The sequence below is a fragment of the Typopeltis vanoorti genome, chromosome 6, assembly GCF_054136105.1.
Source record: "Typopeltis vanoorti isolate ZY-2024b chromosome 6, IOZ_Tvanoo_1.0, whole genome shotgun sequence".
NCBI classification, from domain to species: Eukaryota; Metazoa; Arthropoda; class Arachnida; order Uropygi; family Thelyphonidae; genus Typopeltis; species Typopeltis vanoorti.
The window spans coordinates 87,476,039-87,501,514 of NC_143554.1; the positions used below are offsets into that span (position 1 = coordinate 87,476,039).

Consider the following 25,476-nt stretch of genomic DNA (forward strand, 5'->3'; position numbering starts at 1 on the left):
AAATTTCTCACAGTATGGGAAATTGTAATTCTTAGGCCTCCCACCCAGCATATTGAGGTTCAAAAATATTCTAGGTTTCTTTTATTGTGTTATTGCAATTTCAATATTCTATTCCTGAAAATGTCTCTGTGACAGATGAAATATTAAGCCTGTAATTTAATTATTTCTCTGCATATTTATTTTAATAAAAACAGTACATGATAGAATTCTATATTATTTGTATGCTTATTATATATTTTCAGTAATTGGGTAATTACTGCACTAATTAACATATATTTCCCCCCTTTTCATTAGGAATGTCGTAAGAATGAAGTTTTGGTGGCCAAGCTAAAAGAGAAAGGAAAATAATAATTTTATCTTATAGGGTTCGATGTTTATAATCTGGAATAAAATAGTGTAAATATATTTGCTTTAATTGTACAATATCAAATAACATAAGTGATACATAAAAAAAATTTAAAGATTATATTTAAAGTGTAAAGGTAAAATAATTAATGGACTCATGATTGTCAATTATTATAGTAGTTAAAATAAAAGATTAAAGCCATTCAATTATCATTAATTGGCCAAGCCATTTAAGTTTTCCTATGAATTTGTAAATAATTTAGTTATATTGGTTTATGAAGTAAATAGCTAGAATTAGGATGTAATATTGTAAAAAGAAAATTCAGAATGTCCACAAAATTTCTTACTTTGCTTTCATTAAAAAGAAAAACAATTATTTTTACAATCAGTTGTCAAATGTTCTATAACAGATTTGGTTATAGTCCTCTTTCTCCAATTCATATAGTAAATATATGCTGCTTCATTAATCATGTGTTTGCACATTGTAAAAGTTAATATGGGTTTAACAACTTGAAATAATGAAAGTTCTTTAGCAAATTATTTTCATACAAAAACATCTTGTAACAAAGAAGCTATGTATAAAATACAGTAAACATCATGGTATGGCTAATAAAATTTCATTCATGTGCTAATTATTAAAACTTTCAATTTTTTTTTTTTTAAGAATACTTTTTCTTTAAAAAAATATGCTTTATGCACAATTGGTTAACTATTAAATGGGTAATCAGAAGGAAAGAAAATTAATTCATCACAATAATATATGTAAAGGAAACACTTACTACACACAGTTTGTACCTGTAGTAATAGTTTTTATCTCTTTTTTCATTCATAAAACATGACACTTCTTATTTATAGAGCTTATCCCTTTCATTTAGCTATGCAATATAACTGAAGGTAAAAAAAAAAAAAAAATTGTGATACCTCCAGCGAGTCCAAAGACTTATCGAGGGAGAATGTGCCAACAGCATCAAATGATTGAACCCTTCCAACTACTAACCACTCTCAAACTTGCTTAACTTTTTGCGTGCGCCATTAGTAGCAGAGGGTCTACCAATTGACCGCCCTTTATAGTCTGACTCAGCTAAATAAGAAGACATACAGATAATAGATCAGGTTGGATTCTATCATGAAGAATCACTAGCTTTTGACCATCCTTATCCTATTTTATATTTATATAAAATGGGATAAGTGTTTTGTAACACGATGGGTTAACGCTTCGTTAATTTTCTCACAATTTTAATTTCTTAATTGTGGAAGGTGAAAAGAAACACTAGTGATTCTTTTTATTTTGAATTTTACTGTTCAAGACAATTTTAGTATAAACAGAACATCTGCAAAAGTTGGATAAAAACGTAGTAAAATGATTTATTTACAAGTTCTTGGGGGAAGGAACAAATTGTCTTGTGTTATACTTGACCTTGAGGCAGGACACAAGAATTTGCATATTTGTTATTGAAATAGTAGATACAATGAAATATTCAAAATTCATCAAATAACTAAGCATATTTGAATTTTAAGTAAGCATTAAAAATATTACAAATTTCTAAATGCACCAAATCCGTTATAGCTCATCACTGTTTAACAAGAGGTGCCAGTATGCTGTACCATTGTATACTGTCCCAAAAAAAGCACTCTACATATATATCACTCCTGCATGCAAAATCTATAACAAATCAGTGTCGCATAGGAAGGAATCAAGAGGAAAAGAATCTGTTGATATTCTTTGGAGAGCTAAAGCTTTGGGAAATACTTCATGGAGGTAGGCTCTTCCACAGAACTAAGGTAGATGTGAAAAATGAATGAATGGGAATTACAAGTTTGGTGAGTCAGCAGTTCAACCCAAGAAGGATGTTGAGCAACTATTGCCCATGTTACTGTAGGTTTAGCAGAATTGGAGGGGATATAATGATAAATACCAGTTCTACTGAGCATGCATGGAAATGGCTGTAGGATAGTAGGTGGTGAGAGGGGGATTGTCTATTAGCCAAACTGTTCTGCAGTGCAGGTTCTGTATAGAGTAGTAGATGGGCAGATGAAAGTAATCGCAATTGAGAGAGAATGTCAAAAATGCTGTGGAAGCGATGTGGTTATGCCAGGAAAGGCTAAGAGTGTTAGTCTGAGAAGTGAGATCTGTTCTTGACTCTTATAGTGAAGAGCAAATCTTACTTATCAGACTAACATTTACTCTTAGCCTTTCCTGGCATCAGAGGTAGTGGAAAGGAAAATTAAAGCCTTTTTATCAGGGATGGGAGGATTATGTTTTGGATGCATTAAATTTGACTAACTTATCCACTGGAGAATGGTATGGAGATCAATATTTGAGACACTGATTGTGGAAGATCTTGAAGCTTGAAGATGACTAAAACTGCAGGTTTCATCTTGTAAATGAAATGCTATTGGTGGAGTGCTATCATCAGCAGAACTTTAAATAGGGTATGAGGTCAGTGAGAGAAGTTCATTGATGAAGCAGAAGGAGGGAGAAATAACAGAACCCCAGATAACACCTGTGTTCAATAGGAAAATTAGAAGAGAAACTCAGAAACATCCTCCACTATAATATGCAGTGAGGGATCTTGAGAGAGAGAACACTGATAATTCCAATTACAAATGGTGGAAGGCAGACCATATGATATTTTGTTTAGAACTTCTCAATTCCAAACCCTAGCAAGGCATTTGATAGAGTATGATAAATTTATTAGTACTGAAAAGAAATACATTCAGGAAGATCAATGATCATCCATCAATAAAGCAGGTAATCATCAGAATGAGCCAGAAGTGGTTTATACAAGCATTATCAAAGTATAACACATTCTCAGGTGATATTGGTGACAGTGAAATTCTTCTTGATCCTAGTAATGTTTACATTCATTGTCTATTCAATGAGCAGATTTCTGAGAAATGAACTGTGATAAGTTGTTGAAAGACTTGTAGAAGGAAATTAACTTCATGATCAGAATATATTGTCATTCTTAATGTTTATAAGGAGAACTACAAACATGTAACAGTACACTGGTATACTGCTAAGAATTACCATAACTTATTTCCAGTTCTGGTGTGAGGAAAGTAATATGTAAAAAGTTGAGAATGCAATCTTTTTTGAAAGCTTGCATTTTAATAAAACTTGGAGTCACAAAAGTGTACAATAAAGAATCATTTTTCATTCAGTAATTTTCAAACTTCTTAAAGAGATGTCCCCTTTCTTTGTAAAAATAATTCTTGCACCTCTTCTTCCACTTTGCATGCAAATAATATTGAACTATTGTTTTTTATTATGTGTTTTGTTTTAGTAAAAAGGATGTTATGGTTTTTTGATAGTACATAATTATACTTCAAGCTAAAATAGCTCAGAGATATTGATTTTAAAAATGACAACTTTTAAATTTCTAACTTAATATATTAATAACAATAAAAATGGCTGGGCTTGTCTTCACGTTTTTTCAAAACATAGTTACAATGATATTATTACTTGTAATTCTTTGGAATAAATGGCAAAGGGGTAGTTCTTTTTGAAAACTTCTGTCAAAACCAAACATTTCACAGTATTTCAAATCTAATCAGAGAATACATACTCCGAATAGTGACCTAACCAAAAATAGAAGTACAAGATATAAAATGAGGTTGCTTAAGGGTCAAAGTCAAATAACTAGGAAGAGACTTCTAAACACTTTTAAGGAATGTGGAATATTGACTTCAGAATTTGACCTAATGTCCAATCCTCATCTTCACATGGTGCACCCTGTTAGTAGGTATCCACTGGATACTGAACGAATGTGGATAGCCTACCAGCATCATTTAGGACTTAGCTGACCAAATTATGCAACATGATGAGATTTCATTCCAACTGGGGTGTCACTTGGTTAAATAAGGCCCTGCTGGTTTCGATCAGGAAACCTGGACAAACAATGAAAAGTCAGCTACTGGAATAAACTCTAACTCAATATCTGGAAAAAGAAGAAAAATAAACCCAACATCAGAAGAACTGAAGATAGGAACCATCAGTATAGGGAGTATTAATGGAAAGGAAATCGAACTAGAAAAGAACCACATAGATATAATTGGCATCACTGAGACAAAGAAGATAAAAACGGTGAAATCTTACATAATAATACATATAGGATGTTACATTCAGGTAATAATGATCAAGGAAAGGAATTGTTATTGATGGCATTCAACACCAGACATGAAGATAAACTTCTTGATTGTAAGGCAGTTTCAAGTAGAGTTATGTGGGCAGACTTCAAAATGGGGAAATGGACAATGATACTTGTTTGTTTGTGCCTATGGTCCCACAGAAGATTCTTCTAAGGAAGAAGTGGAGGAATTTTTCAAGTCAACTCAACAAAGAAAATGGAAAAGTGGTCCCTGTTGGAGATCTTGAACAGTAGAGTAGGAAATTAATCACACTAGGCATATAAGAACATTTTGAGAAAAGGGCAAAGTTAATAATTTTTGTTCAGGACACAGACTAGTCATGACTAACACCATGTTCCAAGAGAAAGATGTGTACAAGTTCATGTGGAGAGAGAGAGAAGAAATAAGAAAAGCCCCATTGACTGTCGTTATCTTTTTTTTGCTGATTCAGGATACAAAGGATTTGAAACCAGAAGTGACCATCACTTAGTTCTAAGTAAAATTAATATCATCCTGAAAAGAATGGTATGTAAGAAAGTTTTAAAAAGAATTAAAGTTCAGCAGCTTTTACAGGTAAACTATAAACTCAACAATACGAACATTATTGAAGAAAAAATGAAAGAGATTGAAAACAAGAACCAAAGCTTGGAGTCTCAGTGGCAAACTCCGAAGATGACATTGATTCAGCTAGAGTGGTATGTGGTGAAGTTGTCTGCAAGGATAGAAAAATAAGAACTCCCATGGTGGACACAAAGTTAAAGAAGTAGTCCTGAAAAAGTATACTGAAAGTTCCTAACAAAAAGTCAGCAGATGTCCTAAAAGAATATGGAGAAAAATGTAAGAGATCTAAGTTGTGTAAATTTAAGTAGCTAAACAAAAGTCAAAAATATTAAGGTGGCAAAATGTTCTAGAAGCTATTGAAAAAGCTCAGAAATTGAGAAAAGAGAAACTGTAAAAGGAATCAGAGATGATAAAGGTGACATGAAAACTGAAGATAAGATTTTTGCTTTATGAGAAGTATTTGTGAAATTGTGGGAAAATGACAAGGCTCTGTATTATGTTCCATTTATCCCATATATATATATATAAAACCCTAGTGTTTGGAAAAGCTTTTCTCTGGTTACCTGGTTGTATGTCTTTCCAGATCTACAAAACTAAAGTATATACTTGTGTCTTAAGTCTATATTTGCATTGTCAGTCAGTCAGCAGTTAGAATTGAAAGAAATATAGGGAGATGGTTTGGTGTAAAATCAGCAGACAAGGATGCCCACTACCTCCACTCTTATTCATAATCTATATGGATCACATTATGAAAGAAAGTGGCATTAGGCCCAATATTAGAATTGGAACATGTCCAACTTAGTTCTTTGCTTTATGCAGATATTGAACTCCTAAATACATCTAGTGCAAGTTTTTAGTGCTCTAACTAAACTGCATAACAGCTGTAAAAGATTTGGCATGAAAATCTGCAATAAAAAGACCAAAACTATATATGAAATATATAGTTTTGGTTTCATATATATTATGAAAACAGACAGGAACATAAAAAAAACTAGCTACATTCTCAAATGAGAACCTATAGAACAAGTAAAATATTTCAGCTATTTAGGCACAATTTTTAATGAATATGGCCAGTGTATTTGGAAATAGACAACAGAACAAGCAAAGCTGGTAGGGCAGGCAGAAGCCAACCAAATAAATGTTGGGTTGGAAATAAGTGATCAAAGACTTGAAACCACAGATAGTTCTGAGAAAAATTAAGAGAGTGAACAGATGCCATCAATGGTAGAATCATATTAAAATTTAATTTTAAATGTAAATATTAGAAAGGAATGCAACATTGTAAGCATTTCAAGAAAGTGTGGAGCCTAATCTAAGCTGGTATAGCCATTAAAACAGAATGGATGAGGATAGGTTAGCAAAATAGGTGTTTGATACCAAGATGGCTGGAAAGACCCAAAGGAAGATTAAGTTCTAGGTGGATCGATTCAGTCAGAAATGCCTTAGAAGCATGAAATGTTAGATATGATAATATTAGAGTGCTGATAAGTAACAGACTAATTTGGAGGTTAATAATAATGTAAACTGAATCATATAGTGTTGTCATAGTAGCCTGAGCACTTCTTGGGGATGCATATCAGGAAATTGATAATAATAATGATGACAATATACAACCCAGATGAGCAGAATATCATCATAGTACATCAGAGAATTGATAACAATCTTAGATATTAAATGAAAAAGTTTGATGTAGTGACTACATATAGTCATAACTACAGTGGTAGCTTACAGTATAATGTTAAAAAAAGTAAACAATGCTACATTGTACAGAAATAATTGGATGGAATGTTTAGTACATGTGAGGGGGTTGTGCTTGAAAATAAACCACAATATTGTCCATTACTTTGCAATCCCCCAAAAATGGTCATTTCTCCCTTCCCCTGAGGGATATACCCCATAGTTTGAAAACCACTTCTTTATTTCAACAAGATGTTTGCAGAAGTGTTATTATTGGCTTTCTGCCAGTAAACCTAAGTCCATCTAGTATGGCAATAAATTTCTACTTGATACCTAACTTTAACACTACTATAAAAATGTGTTCAGTTTTATGGTTCATAGCTAATCTTAAAACTTTAGCCATCATGAATTCATACCAGAACTGTTCTAAATGGCAACTTCATTTTACCAAATTATTAAGAATTTATTATACATATTTGTGCTCAAAATTACTAAGTTTCACTCTCGCTATTAACTGGTAGTAAAGTTATACATGTGCTTTGATTGTCTTGGATATTTTCTAGAAGTGAATTAACAGAGAGGACAGAGACGGTTGCTCTATGGATCTCAGGAAAGTGGTCATCTTGTCTTATGTCAAGGCTTTGTCCAAAAAGAGAATCACTATTACATTTTTGACTCTCAGATAAAGATGCATCATATCCAGATAAGTCATTGTTTGGTTGCAAAGTCAGATCATCATCACACTCTTCATTCAAAGAATTACTGGATGATAACACTGCAAGTTCATATATATCACTGCTGGATATTGTGGTAATAGTTGTATGTATGGTATCATTATTTCCACTGAATGCTGATGGTTTTAAAGCATCACATTGAGTTTCTAAGGATGATGAAACTTTCAAATTTCCATGCGATTTGTGTTTCTGATATTTATTAGTATCACTGCAATGACACCAGTAGTTGCACAGAATGATTTTAAAAAATGAAAATGATCTTCCATCCTGACTGCCAATGCTTTCTGAAAAGAAAAAAAAAAATATATATTGAGATATTTGTGCATAATATATATATATGTGTGTGTGTGTATACATCATATGAGGTGAGTGAGGGAGAGGAATCCATAGTCTGGAGAATATATTCTTCCATGTATATCAGCATGATAGATATGACACTGTCTTTATTTATCAATGTCATTTTGGCAGATTTCTTTGTACAGAATTTCTGCTGTCTTATTCATAAATTATAGTATTAAAAAAAATCGCCTCTTCTTTTGTAGACTTCTGCATATGTCATTGACAATTATTTAGAAATTTATCCCAGAAGGTGAAAAAAAATTCATTTTTCACATTTTAAAATTAAACCGTGCACTGTTTTATACTGTTTATCAGTTTGTTTGTATATTCTTCAGGTTAATATTTTTTGTAATATGACTATGTTGTGATTGAAAAATGATAAATATATTAATATTTGTCTGTCTCTATGGTTAAGTGGATTCGTTATTTGCCTAAAAAAAGTATTCCGAGTTCAAATCTGTCAAAACAAACTTTGTCAACCCTTTTAATAAGTATAATTTAGCTGATCTTAAATGGAACAAGGACCCCCCCCCCCCCTCCTCTTGGTGACTTGGATCTTTTTCTCCAGCAAATAGGAAAAGTCTCTTCTGGGAGCATATGGACAAGGTAGATATAGGATAATATGCCATTGTTCATTTATAGAGAACTCACTATAACAAATTAGTAACAGGTCCTCATAGCAACTATACTAGGATAAGGATGCTATGAGGTTATTCATATTTATGGCAACTGATGCTATTTCTATATGGCCAACCTAATTTTAATACAGTTAAATAAGTTTAATACAGTTAACTCTTATAACAAACTTGTTTTGCCCAAAGGAATAAACTATCAAAAATGGTAGCATTAATTATCATTTTTGATGGTTTGTTTGGAATTATAATCAAAGCAATTAGGGTAAGCAGGCCAGAGTATTTTATCTGTTAATTGCACATAGCTAGTTTGTCTCTTGAGGTGAAAAATCCAAGTTTCTGGGTAGGAAAGTTTATTATAGCAAGTGAATTCAATGTAGTGGTTTTTGCCATACAGATGACAGTGCTATTCTATGATCCCTGGCAGTGAGTGTCCTCCAACAAGAATTGACTATTTAATAATCTATAAAAAAAGATTTAATTATAATTAAATCACATTATTTTACATTGCTAGTCACCTATATTTGTATACCAAACTTCAGGAAACTATTTCCAATATATATATATATATATTTTTTTTTTTTCTCCCATTCTTGCTACATTAGCAGTCTGACATTGTTCACTTACCCATAAAACTTGGGAATTACCATACTCGGAAGTATGGTAACGCCCCACAAAATTTTGAACTTTTCCTTTGGAATTATTTTTGAACCTCCTTGATGTTCCTGATGACAAGATTTGATCCAAATTAATAGATCAAGCAGTTACAGTGACAAGACAAATTCTCATACATTGGGATGATGTCCTGGTACTAAGCAGGAACATCATCCTTACATTGAACACCTTCAACATCAGTGAAAGCAGAGTATTTCTAGCCCCTGAACTCTTTGTAGTTTTGAATGCAGGAATATGGGCATGCTCAGATGGCCTATCATGGCTGTGCCCTTTGCCATCTAACATCATAGGAAGAAATGTGGAGTGTACTCTGCTTGACAACAATGTCTCACTTACCCCCCTCCTGAACACTTTCTTTCACACACCTACCTAAATATCCACAACTGTTGACTTAATTTGTTCACATTCCCTCTTCCCACTGTTTAAATGGGAAGCAGAAGATAAAATCTTTGGGGATAATCATCTTCTCTGCAATATCCATTCATTTGCATGGGCAACCATGTATCCCATTACAGGGAAAAATCTTCTCATCCTTAGCAGAATTCATTCGTATAACAATCAGCTCTCCTGTTAATGAAGCAGTGAATCATATTATAGAGCATGTACAATGCAGCATTACTGCAGAAACCACCATGTTGATTTTTTCTTTCCCCAAAACCATGGTGGAATTGAGAATGTATAGTAATCAAGATAGCCTAAACCAGTGGGGGACCTTTTTAAGAGTGTGTGCCAAAATCGCCAAATGTTTGATGCAAAATTTTCTCAAGTGCCAAGCGAAATTTTGGGGAACATATTATTTGGCATCTTAAGTATTGGGAGAACCTTTCCAAATAATCAAAATTCTCACACTAGAGCAGTAAAATCAAAGAATATTGTAAGCCATGTAAGATTGAATGAATATAAAAATTAGAATTTTTACTTAAAGTCCTTCTACCCTGTTGATAATATGGATATTTTTTTATTTGATTTGCCCTCAAGTGTAATTCTAGCTACCATATTCAGCCACACAATTTAAAGATGCCATTTTTAACATCAGCAAAAGAGTAAACAATAATTCTGAATTTTTTCTTTTTTATTTTATAAAGATCAATCAGACAAGTTTTTTTAATATATTACAGTGCACAAATCTCATAATCGTTTTACTTGACTAAAGCACAATAAAAGAAAATAAAATTAAAGATATTAATTCTTAATCCCTTACAAGTAATACATGAAAATTATAGGTAACATAAAATGTTATTTTACCTACATAATATATCAAACCATTTTTTAGCAGAAAACATCAAATCAAAACAATGGACATTTTATTTATTTAGCATCGATGAGATTTCTACTGCTGCATCACTAATGACAATTTATATCAGCTTTACATTTTGTAACTTTTAGAGATGCATGAGTTACTAGTTTCCTCTGTGAAGGTACTTCTATTACGAGACTTTAAGTCTCGTGAGAACAGTGATTCACAAGAATATGTAGATGCAAAAATGGATAGTAATGCTGTTGCAAGGGTTTTTAAACATACAAAATTTTCTGGAATAGTATTCCAAATCCTTAGTACCTAGTTTTCTGCATTTCTTTTTGTTACTCCTGTCTCTAATCGCTCCTTTTCAATATTTTCCAAGTCAACTCTGAGGTCAATAAATTTCTGCTTCCAAATCGAGCTAGTCTGAAAATCAATCAACTACCTTTCAAAATCATCCAGATTTATCCATGAAAACATCTGCAAGTTTAATTCATCCAGTTTTATAGTGTCTGGAAACGTAATGAATTTTGCAGTCTCTTCTAATTCTTTGAATTTAACAAATCTTAGAACTCCTTAGCAGTTGACACGATGCTTAAAACTAGCTTTTGAAGACACGTGGTCTGTTTTGTCATCCTTTTAGAGATCATTGATGTATTTCTTCCCTGTTAAAAACTCCTAGTTTCATTTCATCAACTATAATATCAAGAGTCTTAACAGAGCCCTGTAGTTTTTACAGTTCAAGTCATTTAAATGTTCACAAATATCTGCAAAAAACATCAGTTTACATACCCACACAATATCATACATTTGTTGATAAGTCAAAAAGAGGCATTCAACAAATCGTTTCAGAATAAGACCTGGACTAAGCTAATGAACATTGTTGTACATTATTAGTCCTTTGCACACCGAATCCACCTCATTCAATAGATTTTGAAATTGACTTATTCAAAGCACATGCAGAAATGCAATTAACAACCTTAATTACTGTTTGCATCACTTCTTGAAGTTCCTTTAGGCCAGCTTTTGCACATAGTCTCAAACATACATGATACCCAGGTGTCCATATACAGTATTCGCTTTCTAATTTGGTCCATTTTTTTTAAGGTTTCACCGGCCTGACGGCTATTTCGGATGCCTGGGCAGCATGCATGTTTTCTAAAGTGGTCCATGCTAGGACAACTCGTAAAGGCTGCAGGCATATTCCTGTAAGCTTTCTGGTCAACTTATTTTTACGAAACTTTCATAATTTCTACATCCAGCTTTGAAATAATGCTGGATCTAATATCCACTTGATTTTTATAGTTTTTGCATCACTGAACTGAAGCCTTTTGGCTCTTTATTTTAGTCTGATTTTTGAACTGATGAGTGCTTTAAGAACACCCCCATATCAGACCTGAAAAGCTTAGAAAGCTTACAGTGAAGGTCATAACACTCTGTGTTGACCACGTTAAGTATCTTGTGGGTGTTGTTCCTTTAGTAAAGATAGGCTAGCCTTTGTGTATATTTTGAGTGATCGAGGAAAGTGGAAATTTTGCTTAATCCTTACACAGGTAGAAATTAGGTTACTGTCTCAACAGCATTTAAGAAAGGTAAGTCTAATAAGGAATTTAGCATGTACCTTATTGAGGGCTTTCATGTCTTTCACTGGCAGCTTTTTCCATAAAATATGTATTTCCATGTTTAAATTTCCATAACTGTTGCTAATATGATGTCAAAGTTTCTGGAAAACTACACACACTAGAATGCAAATAAATAATTTACTATAGGTGCATTATATCAGTGCACTGCCTATCTCTCAAAACAACACCAACAACAGTAAGTAACTACCATGAAGAACACCACTGTCGTCCTATATGCACATGACTACCCTTATCATCCAGGTCATTTTAGTTTGTCTTCACTGAGAAATAGTGTTAAATTGCCTCTGATAATGCTAGCAGAATGTCAGCTGTAAATTAATTTTCTATAGTAAATTATTTATTTGCATTCTGATTAATTGGTTGACTGTTTGTGACTAATAAAACTATAGTATATTTTTGTTAATTATATATTATGCTATTCTTTTTTTTTTTTGTACTGAAAGTGCCTTGATACATATTAATTTTCACCTAAATTAATTTGTTTAATGTAAGTCATCTGTTTCTTCTGTCTGTGCAGTTATCCTTTTGACTTTGCTCTTCTCAACCATATGCCTGGGGAAGGGGTGTCCTAGGTTCGATTCCTGTCAACGATGTGAGGAGCTTCCTCAGCCATAGCCAAGTTAGCCGGTCTTGGGCATGGACAGCAGGTTTTTTCCCCACCAGTTTATCTGGTGTTTTTCATCCCACAATCAGGCAAACTGGTCCGAGGACATGCACGGACTATAGTCAGGAATACTGACCCAGCCATAAGTCAGATTCGTCAGCCTATGCCGGTTCCGGAGCCCGGATAAAATTTGGGGGGAAACTAGATGGTACCATGAACTCCCGTATAAAGGGGGAACGCTATCATCACACAGAATTTATCTGTTTCTTCTAGTATTTATGCCTATTTATATTCTTCCAGTTCTAAAATAGCCATTCCGTTCTTGTGATTTTTGTCACTTCTCCTGCCTATGCACAGCATATCTGATACAGATTACATGAGGCACTCCAGACACTTTGAGCTTCTAGTGTTTAACTAAAAGTTCCATCTCCTGTTTAGTCAGGAACTTAATTTTTCTGAATGGTTTTAAATCCAAATTATACTTTTGGATAGTGCATAAGAAAGCACCAGAAAAATTACCAGAATAGAATATACTTAAAAGAGTTAGTTGTTTTGTTTGCATTGTTTCATTGCTCTTCATTACCAGATTAAATTGGCTGAGGTTTTTCATAGAATGGGGAGACAAAGGAAGAACAAGAAGCTATCCCTAGACGTTGTATAAGGAGAGTGGTAAAGAGTAGTTTTTTTGCATGGATGGTGGTGGGTGATTGGAATGCATTGCTGAATATGAAGACAGTGAATACATTTAAGACATTTATGATGAGCTGTGCATCTGATGATATTGGAACTTCCCTTGATATGTCATTGGACTCCATGGAAGTCTGATCATGATAATTTCCTGATATAGAAGAGCTACATTTTAAGAGAGGAGTGCTCATGAATAAATGATGTCATGTATTGTTTGTACAGGGCATCAGGGAGGGATTAAACCTTTTTTATTTTTAATAGAAGTATATGCATTTTTTTTTTTTTTTTTTTTTTATCGGGGAGGGTATTTTCATTGTATTACAGATATTTATCATCTTCATTCTTTTACTGTACGATAGGAGAGAGTGTTTTAACATACCTGAACAGTAAAGCCTAACATCAAGACAGTTAAAAGTTCATTGAAAGATGGACCATGCCAGGTCTTCCTACTCTGTTCACAGTACACTCCTAAGAAAGAAAAGTCTCTTCTATAGCTTCAAGAGAACTGAAAAACTACAGCACATGATGCTAAAAGGACACAGTGCAAGACGTAGTTTTTCAGTTCTCTTGAAGCTGCAGAAGAGACTTTTCTTTCTTAGGAGTGAAGAGTCTACTGATAATCTTAGCAATGGCCTCTGAGTCAAATAGCTATACTAGTCAACTGAAAAGCCTCCTTTTGTCTACCATTATAATCCCCCCCCCTCTCCATATTGATTTTGAGGCACTCTTTTTATCTTAAAAAGGCTGAAAGAGAGAGGAGAGAAAACCAATGATCAGAGAATTAAATTCACAAAACACCTAACTGAAACTGTTCTGGTAGCAACCTTTACCATGATGCATAAACAGTATATGTGCCATAGAAGAGAGCTTGTGTATGCATTATGTACAGAACAACTTGATGCGCAAGTATCTGTTTGCTCATGCTTTGGTTAAGATTGAAATCAAGACTATAATTCTTAATGTACAATATACTTACCAACCTCCAGGGCCGTCGCCAGATTAGATTGCGCCCTGAGGTAAACAATTAAATATCACCCCTGATGGATAAAGCAAAAATATAAGAAAATCTCCAATTGCTATTTTGTTTTTATTCAAGAGAAACATTAATGCAAAACAATTACATAATAATATTAATTAAATGTTTGCTCTATGGGATATCACACAATAAAACTATAAGCTATGTCCACCTCTATCGATATAGTTGCTAGACCAACCAATCATTCTTGGGTCATCATTGCTGTTCACAAATAATTTTTGATCAGTTTAAGCTTGGAAAAATTTCTTTCCGCACTTGCTACACTAACAGGAATTGTTAACAATATCCTTAGGGTGGTGGTTATGTTGGGATAAATTTTTACAAGATTTTGGTTTTATATATATATGATAAAATTTGGTGAGGACCACTTTTCTCTTGTAGTATTTCTGTAGAATTTTTAATTATTCAAATAAGTTGATTGCATCTACATCAGATGTAAAATATCTTGTTGCCGTAATACAGCCCCTTCCACAATATGGCTGAATGAGCACCCTTATTAAGGGACGCTGTGAGGCAGGCTGCCTCTATGCTACACCCTATCGATGGTACTGCCTACCTCAACAAAAAAAATTACTAGTTACATAAAGTAAAAATTTTGAAAATGTACTACTTATTTTGGAACACTCTTCATCAGAATATAAGATGACTATGTACACTTAAAAGAGTAATGTATTGCAACATTTTACCTGAAAAAAAGATTCCTCGAACAGAGTGACTGGTAATTTCATTTGATAATGATGCAGCTGGAAGTGCTTCTGGAACTTTTGTTCTTGTTAACCAAACATGAATTCTTCTCCACATTTCACTTCTCACCTTTTAAAATAAATATACAGGCCGATTGATTACAGATCCAGGTTATATTTATGCTAATTATGTATTAGAATAATGAACAATTTATTCTCATTACATGAAATAAGATTAAATATTCAGTATCTCGTTGAGACTAACACACGTAATGTGTATTAGTCTCAATGAGACGTTGCAAAAAGTGTTATTTATCAGCTAGTTGGTCTTTTGGCACACTAAAATATCAATCTTTTTTTTTTTTCTCTATTTCTTGAATATCATACACTTCCTGCAGTACAGCACCATTAATATAATTCCACTATACCCTTTGCAATAGTCACTCTTGAATTAACCATGGCCTGGACAGCCAATCTTTTCTCATATTGAACCTTCACTTATAATCTATGTACTTGCCTAATCCTTGGAATGCAGTTATACACTGTTTGCGTCAGATACTGCCTTATGAATTTTCACGCACTGTCAACGTCTTTTCTGTACAGCTCATCTACTCAACATATTGATGCTAGTTGACTATAGAGTTTCCCATAATTATCCACTTTATAATTTCACACATATCCCTTTTTGGCAGTAACCTTTCCTTGTTTCACCACTTCTCAAACAAGTACATCATGATCATTTCACCAACTGCCAGAAGTGTTAATACCTCATTTCCTTCTTTACCATGCTCATCACCTTCCTAGCTTGCAGTTTATACTCTTCATGTAACTGATCACTACCTTCTTGTATCCTCCACAACCTTTTCTTTTCCAACACAGTTTGCTTGATTTCACTGTTCGTCCATTTCACTTATACTCTATGTACTTGCCTAATCCTTGGAATGCAGTTATACACTGTTTGTGTCAGATACTGCCTTATGAATTTCCATGCACTGTCAACATCTTTTCTGCACAGCTCATCTACTCAACATATTAATGCTAGTTGACTATAGAGCTTCCCATAACTATCCACTTTATAATTTCACATATATCCCTTTTTGGCAGTAACCTTTTCTTTTTTCACCACTTCTCAAACAAGTACCTCATGATCATTTCACCAACTGTCAGCAGTGTTAATACCTCATTAACAACTACATATTGTGAAGTTATCACCAAATCCAAAATGCTAAAGCCTCCAGTTGCTTTGGTCACATGCTGCTTAAGATATTAATCTCTCAGAAATTCCACAAACTTACTCTCGTTATTCCCATACACTATCTCCTTCCATTCTATGTTCCTGTAATTAAAGTCTCCCATCAAGATCACCTTATTTTTACATGCCAAATCAATTTGCCTAAACATTTCACAACCATTAGTATTCTCTACATTCCTTTGGCCTATAACAGCATGCTATCAGATATACTAGCCTGTTAATTTAAACTTTGCACCACATAGATTCAAAATCTGCACATGATCAACCTCCACTTTGTGGATACAATTCCTCTGCACTTATTAACAGTACTCTTCCTCTTTTCACTTTCCTATCCTTGTGGAAAATTGTATATCCTCTTATTTCGAATACTCCTTACATTTTCATATAAACATAATCCTTATCTTTGAGGCTAGCACCAACTTTCTCTATTCTAGCCACTATACCACATCTCTCTCTCTCTGCTCAGACCACTCTTGTTTCCCTGAAGCCAACTCTGATTGTCATTCAGAGTTGGCTTCAGGGAAACAAGAGTTGGCTTCATGTCTCATCCTCACTTTTTTTGCATTCCATCACCTCGTGCTGCTGCAACCACATCTTCAACCTCATATCTATCTTCCTCCTGTCGTACAGCCTGTTTGGCTATGCTATCCTGCTTCAAGTACCCTCTGATCATCAGCTACATTAACTTCTTGATTTTCATACATCATCATTTTGTTAATAACCACTTTGCCTGTTAACAAAGAAGTATACTGATTATTAGTACCATGGGAGCATATTCTTATATGTATCATTTAATTGTCACAACCCCCCCCCTCAGAAAACTCTCTCTATACCTAATATAATTTAGGTTTCAAATTATGCTTTAATAAAATGAAAGAATGAAAATAAGATAAGAATAATTTAGTTACACATCTCTTAATAAAAGCTTTTAGGTGATGTAACTGAATTTTTGTTGCAGTATAATGTAATATAGTAACTGCAGTTACCACACTAAAAGTAGGATATAGTATAAACATTTTTTTTTTAATTCAAATATATGCACTCAAATTTTTTTATTTAATAATGTTTCTATTCTATTTTTCGATTCTTGTAGGCTATTGTTACTTAGAGTAGTCATAAGATACATATGTGGTGGTGGTGCTACAACTTCACACTGCTAGGTATAGTTGTATTGCTAAGTTATGAGTTAGTCTTTTAAGTGTGAGCAAACAAAGTTTGTGCCTGGGGTAAGGTGGTACAACACCAGGGCAACTCGTTGCAAAGGTGAAGCAAGCTATCAACACTCCTGTCTCAGTATCTTCTATAATGCAAAACACATCTCCTTGCGGATATGTCTAATGTTATGCATTAAGGGAAGGACTACTACCCAGACTAGTTTCAACCTTTATTGAGGTCTCTTCAGTGGGAGCCAGGCCAAAGTTGAGATACCAAGCAGAAGCAGGTCATCTCTACCTATAGGAATTGCCAAATGGTGTGCCACCCTTTTTTAATAAATTACTCTGGATTTAGAGAAAGATGTTGAAAGTTTATTTTTCACTTGGTAGAGTATAATAAATTTAGTTTAATCCTTTATCCAAGTGTGAGCAAACAAAGTTTGCACCTGAAAGTATCTTCAGGACTGGGGTAAGGTGGTACAACACCTTCAGGTGCAAACTTTGTTTGCTCACACTTGGATAAAGGATTAAACTAAATTTATTATACTCTACCAAGTGAAAAATAAACTTTCAACATCTTTCTCTAAATCCAGAATAATTTATTAAAAAAGGGTGGCACACCATTTGGCAATTCCTATAGGTAGAGATGACCTGCTAAAGCTTCTGCCTGGTATCTCAACTTGGGACAGCCTGGCTCCCACTGAAGAGACCTCAATAAAGGTTGAAACTAGTCTGGGTAGTGGTCCTTCCCTTAATGCATAACATTAGACATATCTGCAAGGAGATGTATTTTGCATTATAGGAGATACTGAGACAGGAGTGTTGATAGCTTGCTTCACTTTTGCAACGAGTTGCCCTGGTTGTTGTACCACCTTACCCCAGTCCTGAAGATACTTTCAGGCGCAAACTTTGTTTGCTCACACTTGGATAAAGGATTAAACTAAATTTATTATACTCTACCAAGTGAAAAATAAACTTTCAAAGTCTTTTAAGTGTTGCCATTATAGTTAGCAATATTTTCATGGAAAGGAAAGCAATTTAATTGCTCTGATATTTGTTTTATGATTTCTGAAATAAGTGATGTAATAGAGCAGGTAGTTTGCATCAAGTTTCTTTTTAATTTCAGTAAAATTATTTCAAAAACATTTAAAATGTTACAAAGAATGGGCAAGTGGCCAAAATGTGTGAAGGATTTGTACATTACGAATTAGGTCTGAGAGGCCAAACTATCAGTTAATTATTACTTAGATGTCCTTGGATTTTAAGGAAAGATTTTTGCTGAAAACAACCAGAGAAGATGTATGCAGAACTAGTTTCTTTACTACTGCTGCATTTTCTATGCAACAGTTTTTGCCCATGAGCAACCCAAATATTATTAGAGAAAGTGAGTCTGTAGTTTACCTAAAGTTGCTTGACCTTGATGACTTTTTTAAAAACTTTTATATACTTTCAAATTTTTCAGTTTCTACTTATTTTTCCTGATCAAAAGTAAAGTCTGATCACTTCCTATTTCAAATATCTTTTCTGTCTTGTATCCTGAACTTGAGTGAAGATATCACTGTCAGCAATAACATAGTTGCTAACACTCCTTATTTCCTCTGGATTACTCTCCATGTGAATTTGTGTGCATCCATTGTTGGTTTAATGACTAGTTCATCTCCTAAACAGAAATCTAGTAGGCACCTACCATTATTATTAGCTTTCTTTTATCTCCAAATTTTTGAACAGAATAGGCAGACAGAAAATATTTCTATCTATTCTGTTAGTTCATTCTCCAATAATAAGCTGTTTTTTGAAAGAGTTTGAAAGCAAGAACGTTAGAGACTGCATGGCATAATTTAAAGAATTAATTCATGTTGGGATGCCTAAGGGCCAAAGCTGTATAACTGGGAAGAGATCTCCACATAGACTTTAAAGGAATGCGGAGAACCGACTAGGACTTCTGACCTAATGGCCAATCCTCGCCTACTGGTGCATCCTGTTAGGTATCTACCTGGATACTGAACAAACGAGGATGGGCTGGCAATTTGGGATTTAGCTGACCAAATTGTATTCTTATTTGCTTAAACCAAAATATAAAATGATGGTACAACATGACAAAATTTCATGCCAGCTGGGGTGTGGCCTGGTTAAACAAGGCAGTTGTTATTTTTGCCAGGGAACTAGCGCAAACAGCAAAAAGACAGATACTGGAACAAATCCTAAAACACATCCCAACTCAACATCACCACAGTTCAAGATCAGTACTATCAACATAAGAAGCTTTAACAGCAAAGAAATGGGGCTAGCTGAGGAATTGGATAAGTACCAGATCGACATAATAGAGGTGACTGAAACAAAAAAAAACACAAAAACTGGTGAGATCTTTCTGAGCAATAAATACAAAATGCTATATTTGGGCAATGAAAATCAAGGAAAAGAAGCAGTAGCCATAGTATTCAACACTTAATAAGAGGCTAATCTTCTTGAATGGCAGGCAATTTCAAGTAGAGTGATGTGGGCAAATATCAGAATGGGGAACTGGACAATGAGACTTATTTGTGCCTATGGTCCCACAGAAGGTTCTACTAAGGTCGAAGTGCAGAAATATTTTGAGGCTTTAGAGAAGGCAACTGACACAATGAAAAAGGAAAAGTTGATTCGTGTTGGGGATCTAAATATCAGAGTAGGAAATGATTGTCAGACATACAAAAATATTTTGGGAAAATTTGGAGAAAAGAGTAAAGTTAATAATAATAGCAAATACCTGTTGTATTTCTACTGAGGACATGGATTGGTTATTACTAACACAATGTTCCAACATAAAAATGTGCACAAATTCACATGGAGAGAAGAGGCAAAGAATAAGAAAAGTCTCATTGACTATGTTATTATTGATAGTGATGTTTTCTCCCTGGTGCAGGACACCAGAGTATACAGAGGATTTGAAATTGGAAGTGGTCATTATTTAGTCTTAAGCAGGATAAAATTGAGTTTCATATTGAAAAGAAGAACATATAAGAAAGTTTTAAAGCAAATAAAAGTTGAGCAGCTCTCAGATATGCACTGTACACTAAAATATACAAACATTATTCAAGAAAAAATGAGTTTAAGAACAGGAACCAAACCTTGGAGATTCGGTGGCAAGCCTTGAAGCAAACCCTGATTGATTCAGTCAGAGAGGCATGTGGTGAGGTTGTCTGCAAGGATAGAAAAATCAGAACTAAATAGTGGACACAGGAAGTTAAAGAGGGAGTGAAAGAAAAAAAGAAAGCATATCAAAAGTCCCTGGCAAATAAATCAGCTGGTGCTCTTAGAGAATACAGAGAGAAATGTAAAAAAGCTAAACACTGTAAAACTAGCTAAACAAAAGTCATGGGAAGACTTTGGTAAGAACATAGAAAGTAAATATCAAGAAGGTGACAAGATATTCTGGAGGTTGTTGAAGAAGCTCAGAAATGGAGGAAAAAGTGCTGTAAAAGAAGTTAGAGATGATAAAGGTGACATGAAAACCGGAGAAAAAGATATCCTTGAAGTATGGAGTAATTACTTTGAAAAATTGCTAAATGAAATAAGCAGTGATAGTACAGTGGTAAAAAACACTGAACAGGCATACAGTCAGGAATACATATCCATCAAAGGCCTGAAATGTGGAAAGAGAGCAGGAGTAGATAATATTCGCCCAGAAATACTCAAGTATGGAGGTATAAAAGTCTTACAGTGGCTGCACTGCATAGTTCAGAAGGCCTGGATAGAGGGACGCATTCCAGGTGATTGGAGTAGAGTTCTGATAGTACCCATATATAAAAAGGGAAATAAAACTGAATGTGAGAACTACAGCGGTATTTTTCTACTGAGTGTTCCTGGTAAGATTTACACAAGTATACTTGAGAAACCATTAAGAAGGATTGTGGCTGGATTCGTGCCAAATAGAGGCTGTTTGGATCAGATCTTCACTTTATGACAAACAGTTGCGAAATCATGGGAACATAACAAAGATCTGTATTTAATTCTAGTAGCAAGGCTTATACGTTGGTCAGACATAACTGGTAATTAGTTTATGGAATTAACAACGCATATAAAGTATATTAATTAAAGGTAACTTTAATGAATAACTTCTATATTTCGGCAACGTCACGTTGCCATCTTCAGGAACATAAAGATATGGTATGTGCACTCAGGCACTCACAAAGGAAATGAGGAAGAAAGCAAGAAACTAATATTGTTCCTAAAGTCCTAATGGTGCCCTCTAGCTGGCTAATTTGGTAGTCTTGGCAGTTGGGCTGAAGTTCTCATAATGTAAGTCTCCCAAATTTGGGGTAGTTTCATGCACCCAAATTTGTTGAGGTTAGGAACGTTTTTTAGAGCTGCTGAAGATTCTTTGAATAATATTTCGTATTTAAACTTGCTGCGATGTATTATTTTTGTTTTCTTCCAACGTTGGATGAAAACAAAAATAATACATCGCAGCAAGTATTAAGAAGTTATTCATTAAAGTTACCTTTAATTAATATACTTTATATGCGTTGTTAATTCCGTAAACTAATTACCAGTTCGATCTGTATTTAAGTTTTGTAGATCTGGAAAAGGCATATGGCAAGGTGCCAAGAGAGAAGCTATTCAAAACGCTACAGTTATATGGTGTCAATGGGGCATTATTATCAAGCAATACTTAGTCTTTATTTGAGTTGTAAGTCAGCAGTTAACACGTTTGCTGCCAACTATGATTATACTCTTAGTTGGTATATGAGCCTCACAAGCCAACTACGAATATACTCGTATGTCGATTACTGCCAGCTACGAGATTACTCGTACTGACATGAAGAAGTGAAAGTACTTGGCATGCGGTAACAAACTATGCCCAAGGAGCTTGGCTGTCAACTACTAGTATACTCGTAGTTGGTATATTAGCCTCACAAGCCAACTATGAATATACTCTTAGGTCGGCTACAAGATTACTTACTAACTTTGAAGAAGTGAAAGTGCTTGGCGTGCGGTAACAAACTATGCCCAAGAAGCGTGGCAGTGAACGTGTTAAAATTGAAGGAAGTATAGGAAGATGGTTTAATGTTAAATCTGGTGTCAGACAAGGATGTACGTTATGCCCTCTGTTATTCATTATCTATATGGATCACATTATGAAGGAAAATGGTATGAAACCTGATTTCAAAATTGGAGATGTTAATCTCAGCTCTTTGCTTTATGCAGATGATGTTATACTTCTAAATAAATCTGCTACAAATCTGCAAGATTCACTGACTAAATTGAATAACTGTTGTAATAGATATGGTATGAAGGTCAGCAATAACAAGACAAAGACAATGAAAATAAGCAGAAGTATTGAAAATATCAACTGCAGTGTGAATGGAGAACCTATAGAATAAGCGAAACATTTCAGCTACTTAGGCACGATATTTAGTGAAGATGGTAAATTAAATATGGAAATAGACAACAGAATCAACAAAGCTGGTATGGTAGGAAGTCAACTGATTGAATTTATATGGAATAAGAAAGAAATTAGTCAAAACACTAAATTAACTGTATACAAGATGGTGTTCGAACCAATTTTAACTTATGGATCTGAGAGCTGGGTCAGAAATAAAACACTTGACCAAAGACTAGGGACCACAGATATGAGAGTCCTAAAGAAGATTAGGGGAATGAACAGTTGGCATCAATGGCAATATCATATTAAAAACAAAGATATTAGGAAAGAACTTGACATTGTCAGCATCCAGGAATGCGTTAGCAGAGCTAATCTCAGGTGGTATGGTCACTTAAATAGAATGGGAGAGGAAAGATTAGCAAAACTAGTCTTCTCTGCTAGGTTGTCAGGAAAAAAAGACCCAGAAGAAGACCAAGATATAGGTGGATTGATACGGTAAAAAGTACCTTAGAAGATAGAAATATAAGATCTTATAATGTTGGAGTCTTGACAGGTAACAGACTGATTTGGAGCAAAATTGGATCAGAAGTTAGTAATGATGTAAATTTTTCATGTAGTACTATCATATTCTGTACACCCATTGAGGGTACATGGCAGTGATTAATTCATGTCAGATAAGCATGTTGAAAAAGTCATCTGCAAGGATGAAAAAAATTCAACTTCATAGTGTTCTCAAGATGTTAAACTGTTTGGGGAAAAAGAAATATCAAAATTTCTACCATCTCTCCAGTTAAGAGTTGTTGAAAAACAGCAATGTCTACATATATTCCAAAGAACCATCAGGTGAAATAAGATTACAAATGGATGAATTAAGCAACTGAGAGGAATTTTCAGTTCAGTGTTGCAAAGAGCAAGTTTTAAAATTTAGAAAGCAAGGATACAGAGCTTATAATTTTGTAAGGATATCTTGAAAGATGGAGAAGATAAGGAATATGGAAATGATGATCATGATGGACAATGGCATAAAATTCTCATTAGTGGAAAGGGGGGGCAGTATAGTTTAACTGAATAAAAGAGGCCCCATGACAAGTAGCAAATTATAGTCCAACCAGCATCTCGGGAGTGGTGGTTAAAGTATTGGAGAAATTGGTGAAAAATAAAATTCAGGACTGGGGGTAGGAATATGGTACTCTATAAGGGACAACATGGTTTTGTAAAAGGTAGGTCTTGCCTTAGTAATTTGCTTACTTTTTATAATAAAGTGACAGTGGAGTTGGATAAGAGAAATGGCTATTCATTGATATTACTAACTTTGCATAAGCATTTACAAAGAACTGTACTGCATAAATTAGAGCAAACAGAGATGAATATGAATGTAGTGATTTAGATTTGAGGGTGGCTGATGGACAGATATCAACAGAGTAGTTTATAGAGGAGTTGAGGTAAGGAGAAAGTAAGTGACCCAGTGGTGCACCACATCGCCATTTTCCTATATCAATGTATATCATTGATATAGGAAATGATTGACAGGAAATATTTAATTGTTTGCTGATGATGCTAAACTGGGAAGAGCAATGGTAAATGAAGATGATGCAGATATCCTGCAGGAAGACTTAAACAGATTAGCAGTATGAGCAAAGGTAAATGCAGGGCCGGCAGAAGCGGGCATGCGGGTGCTGCCGCTGAGGCACCATTCATAAGTTCATTTTTAAGAAACAAAATTTTTATCATGAAAACAAAAAATTCTTAGAATGATCAATATTAAAATAAATAAGGCCGGATAAAAATTTAAAAAAAATTGTATATTGCCGCCTCTTTGATCAGCCAGCTGTTTACAATTTTGCAGCGAGAGCAGGCTAAATGCTTGCGTAGAGAATGTTGTGTCTACTGCAGTCTATCTAAAGTGAAATGGTGAACGGTTTTTATGTGCAGAAACGAATTTTCGTACAAAACATTTGTTGCTAGTTAACCAGTCATGGTACGCATCTCAGTAGGCTGCTGACAGTAGCGCAGTGCAGACTATTATTTCGTCTCTGTGTTGTATTGTGTAATAATTTCTTGTGGGTATAAAATAGAAATGGAATCAAAAATTAAAAAAAAAAAAAAGTTATCTGGTGCACAAAATTGTAAGCTTCATGCTGCGAAAGAAGCAGATGTTAAGAAACAAACTGGGGCTCTTAATAAATTTGTTAAAATATTCTGATGCATATTGTAACCAAATTGATACATCAGAAATCAGAGTTGAAGAACCGTGCCTATCATCGAGTTTGCATGAAAGTACTATTTCAACTATTGAACAAGATGCATGATTTAAGTGAAAAACAGTTACGAGAAGATTTAGTTGTAGTTGACCATGAAACTAACACATTGTTAGTCTCTGTAAAATTAGAAGATCCAGATGAATGAGAAAATATTGATGAAAAATTACGAGTTGTTTTAATTGAAATGGGGCCTGTTCAACAGAAAAATATAATATCTCAGAGATACATATGGTCATAAATTTGGCGACACGTATTATAATAGAAAAATGGAAAACGGTGAGCTCGTGCCAAGAACATAGCTCATTTATTCTGAAACTTTAAATTCTGTTTTTTGCTTTTGTTACAAACCTTTCGCACCTACCTAATCAAGTAGTCTTGTAGAAATGAAATACAACTTTGCATAGACATGAGACTAGTTTAACTCACATGAAAAATTTCTTAAAATGGAAGGAAGTTG

General features: G+C 34.2%; 2 protein-coding genes across 4 annotated transcripts in view; one reads left to right on the plus strand and one right to left on the minus strand.

Annotated features, from left to right (window-relative positions):
- Window positions 1-2,523, plus strand: part of fidipidine (coiled-coil domain-containing protein 93) — a 203,282-nt gene extending 200,759 nt beyond the window's left edge. For all 3 annotated transcript variants that reach the window (XM_090394991.1, XM_090394992.1, XM_090394993.1), the window contains one exon: window positions 295-2,523. In XM_090394991.1, coding sequence (XP_090251117.1) covers window positions 295-348 — 54 coding nt within the window. In that variant the 3' untranslated portion in view covers window positions 349-2,523. The remainder of the gene's footprint in view (window positions 1-294) is intronic.
- A 4,682-nt stretch (window positions 2,524-7,205) lies between these two features.
- The window catches only part of LOC150105672 (secretin receptor-like), a 244,613-nt gene continuing 226,342 nt past the window's right edge, over window positions 7,206-25,476 (minus strand). The window contains exons 14-15 of the mRNA XM_090394527.1: window positions 14,991-15,117; window positions 7,206-7,732 (exon numbers count right to left, since the gene is read on the minus strand). Coding sequence (XP_090250653.1) covers window positions 7,206-7,732; window positions 14,991-15,117 — 654 coding nt within the window. The remainder of the gene's footprint in view (window positions 7,733-14,990; window positions 15,118-25,476) is intronic.